The sequence below is a fragment of the Mastigoproctus giganteus genome, chromosome 5, assembly GCF_048544385.1.
Source record: "Mastigoproctus giganteus isolate SK-2022 chromosome 5, ASM4854438v1, whole genome shotgun sequence".
Lineage (NCBI taxonomy): Eukaryota > Metazoa > Arthropoda > Arachnida > Uropygi > Thelyphonidae > Mastigoproctus > Mastigoproctus giganteus.
The window spans coordinates 197,495,660-197,503,719 of record NC_143579.1 but is presented as its reverse complement, the minus strand read 5'-3'; the positions used below and the strand labels follow the sequence as shown (position 1 = coordinate 197,503,719).

Genomic DNA, 8,060 nt, shown 5'->3' with positions numbered 1-8,060 from the left:
CAATAGCCAACCTTGTATTTCTCTTACATATTTGTAATATTGTGTACATAGTATTACAAAGTGCATTATCCTTAGAGTACATTAATATTCAAAGTATTTTAAGTTGAAAATTTTTGCTTTACTAATTGCATTCATCTGACTGAAGTTTATCATGTATACATTCAGAATCAGTGTTGTCAATATTTCTATGCAGTAAAACCTCGTTAATACAAACTTTGTTTATACAAAGTACTCATTTATATGATGCACATACTATTCCCCTGCAAAAGGGCAGGCTTTTCTATGTAAATATATTCATTTATTACAAAATTCAGTTAATATGTATTACAAAAGTTCTTTTTCACCCCTGAGAAATAAATATTGTAATTTTTTTTTTTTTTACATTTAATACAAATCTTGGCAGAGTGATCTGATTATTGCCCCCCGCCACCCGTTTATGGCCGGGGGCTATAATCGCAATACAAGTCAGTGCCAAAGGATGGCACTGACTTGTAAGAAATTAGTTGTGTAAACAAAAGCAGTTTATGGTAGTTACAACTCAAGTGCACTCTGAAAAACTTTCTGAAGGACGAGTTGTTAAATTAAAAGAATAAATAGTTTTTCTAAGTTGTTTACATGCACTCCTTCTCTCTCCACGGGAATAAGGTCAGTTTCAATTGTTACCCCAATTCAAAGAGTCTTTTGCTATCATATAACAACAATCTATTTTTTGTGCCATTTTATCTGAACTGATGTTTTTTTGGAACTTATCTTTAAATTAATTTAAAATTTGTTTATATTAAATCTTATTTGGCAATGTTGTGGCGACAAAACGTAGACGAACAGAATTAAGCCTAGAAATTAAACTAAAAATTATACAAGAGGCTGATAGGATGGAAAGAAGCAAAATGGACATTGCGAAGGAATACAACATCCCTTTACCTACTTTATTCACAATACTGAAAAACCGAAAAAGATTGAAGTGCATGACACTGAAGCAGCAATGAAATACAAAACGAATTAGTGGTGCAAACATTGAGGAGCTTGAAACAAAACTTTGAGTGGTACCAACAAATGCGTGCATCTAATTTGCCAATGTCCGGTCCGATTTTGCAAGAAAAGGCAAATTAGCTAGCTCAGCAACGTGGGGTTAGCGACTTCAAATGCAGCAGTGGCTGGTTCCAAAGATTTAAAGACAGGAATAACTTGGTTTCGCAAAATGTTTGCGGCGAGTCTAGATTAGTCCATGTTGTTGTTGTTATTTGGTTTTTAGGAGCATTAGCAACTAAGGCCATATTGCTCCGAGGATATGCAGTGGTCATGCACTGACCTTTCCACATCCTCCGTATTTGGTGGTCACGGGCTCAAACCCCGGTCTAATCAAGAAGCATGTGCTACGCACTGCTGCTCCTGCCCACCTGGCTATGGAGGCGCCTTAGATTAGTCGACAAAAAGGCTACAGACTGGTTATGTTCTGTATGGTCCATCCTTGAAAAATATGAGGCAAAGGATTTTTAATCTTGACGAATCAAGTTAATTTTATAATTTTCTGCTAAACAAAATATTTGCTGTTCGAGGAGAGTCTTGTCATGGTGGAAAATTAAGTAAACAAAGACTGTTCTGTTATGCTGCAATTCAGATGGCAGTACAAAACTACGCCCACTTGTGATTGGTAAGTTTTCCAAGCCAAGATGTTTTAAAGCAGTTAACCAACTTCCATGTGATTATGAGGCCAATAGAAGTGCTTGGCTTACAGTCAAAATTTTTCAGTCTTGGTTATCTAAATTGGACAAAAGAATGGCTTCAGAAAAACATTTTGATGATTCTAGACCATTGTACAGCACAATCTGCTGAGACACTTAAGTTGACAAATATATGGCTGTTGTTTTTACCTCCCAATAACACTAGTTTAATGCAACCACTGGACCAAGGCATTATTTATAATGCCTCAAGAGAGCATATAGAGCCCACCTGATAAGGTACTTGATCCACAACATAGGAGGGAATATTTGCAGCCAAATTGGAATGTTGTGGATGCTATTCATAATCTTGTTATTGTGTGGGAAAGTATTACATCAAGTGTAATAATCAACTGCTTCAGAAAGAGTGGCTTTGAAGAGAACATCATTGAAAAACACGGTCCAGTAGACGAATGTGATAGCAACATTGAGGAATGGAGAAATTTGAAGGAGCATATGGATTTTGTTGGCAAATTTGAAGAGTTTGTGAAGGTGGATGATGGAGTTGCTACCACTGCAACACCAACACCAGAAGAGCTACTGGGTACCAGACATTTTTGTTACCAGCAAAAGTGAAGCGCACACACACACCACCATCTAAAAAAGATGGCCAAAATGCATTGAACATAATAGAGAATGTGTTGGCCTGCGGTAACGTTGATAAAGAAACAACTAATGCATTTGATAATGTCTAAGTTGTAGTTAAAAATGCATATAGGACAAAAACTGTGCAAACAACATTGGATTCTTTCTTTAAATTAGATTAATTTATTAAAAAGTTAATTGTTTGTATGTCTCCTTTTATATTAAGATTGTAATTCTTTTTACTGTGATACTAAAATATCAAAATATATACTGTACAATATTTTAATTTCTGTTAATATTGCTTTTCTCTTAGTTTATATTACAAATAAAATAATCTTTAAAAAATGTTATTCCTATTACTGTATTGTTAGACAAGGTTTTTGTTTTTATTTTATTTCTGATATTATTATATCAGAAATAAAATAAACTAACATTAAAATTAACACTTTTGGGGGACCTCGTTACTAAAAACGTGAAAATTTAGGTTCCTTGAACTTTGTATTAACAAGATTCCACTGTATAATGTCCACATTCAGCATTACAAAAATTTAATTTTTTTCGAATACAGAAAATATTTACACTAATGAAAATTTATTCCACAAAAAGAAACTTAAGCTAGAATGAGAACTGTTCTTTTTCAAATGTTTTTAAAGATTTCAATCAATATCCAGTGGATTTTATAACATATCCAACTACCTGTCTTTCTTGCACTGAATATTGTGGCCTTTTCTCCAATGAATTACCTATAACAAATAAACAAAAAATCATTAAACAATGCAAAATACATAGTTTAATTGTGAAATTTTTATACTACAGATGAATCATCTTATTTCTGCTTTTGATATTTTATTGCTGAAGGCAAATAACTCAAACGAATACTATTACAGGTTGTCATGGCTATTCAACCAACAGCAATTAAGCCAAAATTGGGATGACCATGATGTCATTTTGTCAGTTTTCCAACTAAAACTCTGTGAATGTAACAGAAATTATAAAGATATCAAATGTTACTACTAACAGGCCTTTTATTTATTATTTTTCTGGTAGGTGGGAGGACAAAAGTGTTTCAACTCATGATATGGAGATCATACTTTAATTAAGCTGATAGCCATAGCACATTACTCCCTTACTTTGAAACTAGAACAGTACATCATGTCTTATCACTTTCTCAAAGAATTTCACAGCATTTTTCAATAATTTCAGTATCTTGACAATGAATAATTTTATCAACAATTCTAACCACAGACTTTTTTTGAATTCATAACTGATAAGCTTATATATATAGCTCTTGATTATAAGCTTATAACTTCTGATTTTTGCAATAATCATAATGGAATCTTTTCAAATGATAAGACGCGATCTTGATTCAAGAGTTAGAGCACTGAATAACAAACAGATAATCTCATTACTGTGACTGGCCAGAGTATGATCAGTCAAATAGTAAAATTTGCTTTTCAGCTAAAAAAAAAATGTTACAAATATGTAGCACTACAGTTGCCAGTTCCAATATTACATGTTTAACAAATTTCAAACAATTTGTGCAGAAATACAAGTAGTTGACTTGACCAGGGTCTCAATTCCTGTTAAAACCCATTTTCGGCATTGTTTTTTTTTTTTTTTTTCTTTTTTTAAACTCTATGAACTAACAAATTACACTGTCTCTTCATAGCACCACCAAGAACCAACACTAAATCCAAGAGGTGCACTTAAAATTACATTAATTAAATTAAACAAACATGAATGGGATTACATGTGCTACGAATCATGAGACAACCGAACCTCTGGGAGGACCTGATTGAGGAACTCTGAGAAGGGGTAAATTTAATGAATAAAGATGAAATTTTCACTCTTAATATTCCAGAGTTAGGGTCCATAAATTCAAATTATGGGAAAGAAGTTTAGACTGAACTACAGGAAGTTTTCTTTTGGCCAACAAGTTAATTACCAGGATAAGTTACTTCACACAGTGAAGCTGAGAGACTGGGTAAATTCAAAGGTCATTTGGATGGTCACTTACACGAAGAGGAAAATATATAGTTTATTTTCTTTACACAACAGAACTTCGATTGTCCGTCAGGGTACAGGACCAAGACCATGATGGATAATTGAATAGACGGATAATAGAATACGTACATTAAAAGCATTATACATACAATACACCAGGTCATCTAACTTGTTTATTTTATTACATAACCTAATGAAATTTAATAAACTATTTTTTACCGGGTCATCGAAAAATCAGCACAGATATTTACATACATACCTATTTTTTATATTTTTAATTACATTTGTCTAGTAATGTCATAAAAAAATTTAAAAAGAAAACAATATTACATAATTAAATTTCTTTTCTAAAAAAGTCAGTCAATCTCTTGTTTTGTTATCCCTCAAACCTTTTGGGAGGCAATTTTACGCAAAAGTAGCACTTGCGTTGCATCTGCTTTTTCTTGTACCTCAAACCACTCAATGCACTTTGGCAATATAGTTTCAGCTTCACAGTGGCTAATTACGTTTGTTGTTCCATCAGCAGCAGCAGCTTTTTCTTCTCCTTCAGTTTCACGGTCGTCTAAAATTTTGCATCCGACATCCATATCCAGTCAATCATTTACTTCCTCCATCGAAATATTTTTAAAACCAGGAACATTAGAACATAACTGCAAAATTTCAGTTTCTTTTGGATTGTATTGTTTTGTGTTATATGAACTGGAACATCATTCAGCGACATTGAAAATTGCATCTTTTATAATATAGCTTTTCCAAAACTCTTATCACATCTAATTTATTTTCTACCAAAACAAGTTTTTGAATGAACATTTTGTGATAACAACGTATCATACTCTCGATCAAGCCTTGACCCCTTGGTTGAATGGGAGACGTCGTGTTTGCTGGCAGAAAGCGGCATGATATTTTGCCATCACTGTCTATCAGTAGCAGTGCATATTATTGTCAAATGTGATCTTACACACGGTACAAATATTTTATGAAACCAATCATGAAATATTTAACTGGCAAAGCATTTAAATTAATATTTTTAAATTATCTAGGCTTTTTTGGTTTTCCTATAAGAACCGAAGGAAATTTATGACTACTGCTGGCATTAGCACATACCATTACATTGATGCCATCTTTTTGCATCATATCCTGGTGCCATATGTTGTTATTGAGGCCAATGTCTTTTGAGATAGTGCCTTCCAATTAAGGCCAGTCTCATTGCAGTTGTATATTGACCAAACTTCAATCAGCTATTTCCTTCTGTAGTTTTTCATGATAAACAGAAATTGCTGCTCTATATGTACTTAGCTTCTCACCCTGGATCGACAACTATCAAATACCATGGCGAAACTTAAATTTGTCCAACCATCTGATGCTAGCCTTGAATGAAGGACCTCCACCTAGCTCTTTATTGATTTCAATGGCTTTTTCAGTTAGGTCCCAACAAATTCCTTGGCTATGTTTTTGAACAAACCATTGGGACATTGCCGTATCCAATTGTCCATTTTTAGCAAGCTTCATTGTTTTACAACTTTTAACATTATCGTCAGTGGTTTCCATTTTCGACACACGGTTTTCAATTTTGTCTGCATCATGCTTTATAGCATTTACTGATTTCTTCCTATTCCATAAATCGATGCTATACTTGTAGTACTTTCACCTTTTCTTAGAAGGTTATTTCAATTTTTTGTGATAATCCCAACACTACTCGCTTACATTTGTCATTTCAATGGGTTTACTAAATAAAAATTATTAAAATATGAAAGAAGAGGTTAAAGTACAAATGTATACAGCGAGTTGAAAACAAAGACAGTGAAACACGGCACCAATATCACAATGAATTACGGCGTAATGGGGTTAAGTGATGGTTAACAGAGACTGACGGTAAATAGGGTGATGGACAATCAAAGTTCTACTGTATATATATATATATATATATATATATATATATATATATATATATATATATATTTTGTCTGATGGAGCAAAAGCCTGGGCTTCCTTATACCATATGGTTAATACTGTTACCTACCATTCAAAGACCTGATCAAATGATATGCCAGTTAATAACTTATTTCCTGCAGATATGCATACAAAGACTAAAATAAAATCAAGTACACAAATATCTGAGTGCTTCAATGATATTAAATAAAACGACATGATAAATCAGCAATAATGTTCCAATTATACAAAAAAGTGAACCAATCTAATTTCAGAATAAGAACGTGCAGAAACAAATAAGCTTATTTCATAAATCATTTAGAAATCGCAAAAAAGCAAAAATAATGGAAGTCTAATACCAATTTGATACAAGCTATTATATTTAATAAAAGCTCATATCCATAGCTTCGTTTACATTAATACAAGTCACTAATACAGCACAATTAACATCAAAAGGTCATGTATAAGTTACGGAAGTAGTCTTATAAAAGAATAGCTCTGGGGTATAAAAGCTTTATCTGACACATGAAAGGAAAGGGGGATCAGCATTAATTCCGAAATGTAACGTTTTTAATTTCAAGGAAAAACATTAAAATTTATTGTGGAGTTAATCGTTTATTTACAAAATTAAGATAAGTGAAGTTTGCTCATTTTTAAAGTTAATCTCTTAAGTGTAGTTAATATCAGCAAATACTCTAAGCAACTATGCATTAATCAAATAGAGAAGTTAAAGAAACACTACATAAAATGTTGAGTGTAAATGAAAATAAAATATTGATATGAACAGGCTAATTGTACTTACAGCACAGTGCTCACTGCAGTAAGGAATATGATTACAGAGTGCACAGAATCTGTTTGCCACCAATTTACAGTTTGCACAGTAACCGTCTGATGTTTCCTGGGTCTATTATATTTTTTAAAAATAATCAAAGTATAAACATCAGTATAACTGCTATTTGTAAAATGTACAATAAAAAAGTTACAATATATATATATATATATATATACTATATAAAAACACACATGCTCTCTTCATAAATATGTTTAGAAAGGAAGCTGAAACACCACAACAATGTCAATTTAGTACCAACTTATGAGGATTTACACAGATGTAGAAAATTATGCAAGTTTTAAAATGTGATCAAAGAGAATCAGCATTCGTACCATCTTGCTATTACTGAAAATAGAATCCTAAATTAAATCCCATCCCTAATAATGTCATCTCAACAGAGGAGAGTACACGAAAAAGAGAAACATCCAGCTAGTACTAAGCACATTAATAACATATTATTAATGTGAGTTTTGGGCCAATTCTTTGCCATAAGCTTTTCTTCTTCAGTGCTGTGGAAGATAAAGAACAACAGAGGTCATTTTCAATGTCAAGTCCATTATGCAGATTTGCTTTTACAGCCAGAAGTGCAGAAAAAACCAGCTTCGCTTCGCAAACATATGTTGATGAAAATGGGATAAGAACACACAAAGCCTGTTTAAATGTTATCTCTGACAAGTGAATCAAACTTGAGTTCCAAAAACTCCTCCTGGATATATCTGGCAAAGATTGAACATCAGTGAGAAAAGGATTCCTCACAAGTTTCCAAATAAAATGTTCAGTCATGACATGAAAATACCATCTGAATTCATGATGCATGCAATAATAATAATAATTAAAATAATGATAGAGGTATTTGCTGCTTGCAGTTTCAGATTTAATGTGTTCAGAGCTTCAAATACATTTACCAAATATGCCAAGCTCAGCTGGAAACTTTAATTTTTGAAGACTTGAAGCAGTTGTCTTTGCCTTGATATTCCAAAAATAGGGCAATT

At 32.6% G+C, this 8,060-nt stretch overlaps 1 protein-coding gene across 3 annotated transcripts in view; it reads right to left on the bottom strand.

Annotated features, from left to right (window-relative positions):
* Window positions 1–2,936: 2,936 nt before the first annotated feature.
* LOC150085983 (uncharacterized) overlaps window positions 2,937–8,060 on the bottom strand; it is a 100,075-nt gene continuing 94,951 nt past the window's right edge. For all 3 annotated transcript variants that reach the window (XM_090373633.1, XM_090373631.1, XM_090373630.1), the window contains exons 3-4: window positions 7,039–7,140; window positions 2,937–3,046 (exon numbers count right to left, since the gene is read on the bottom strand). In XM_090373633.1, coding sequence (XP_090229759.1) covers window positions 2,996–3,046; window positions 7,039–7,140 — 153 coding nt within the window. In that variant the 3' untranslated portion in view covers window positions 2,937–2,995. The remainder of the gene's footprint in view (window positions 3,047–7,038; window positions 7,141–8,060) is intronic.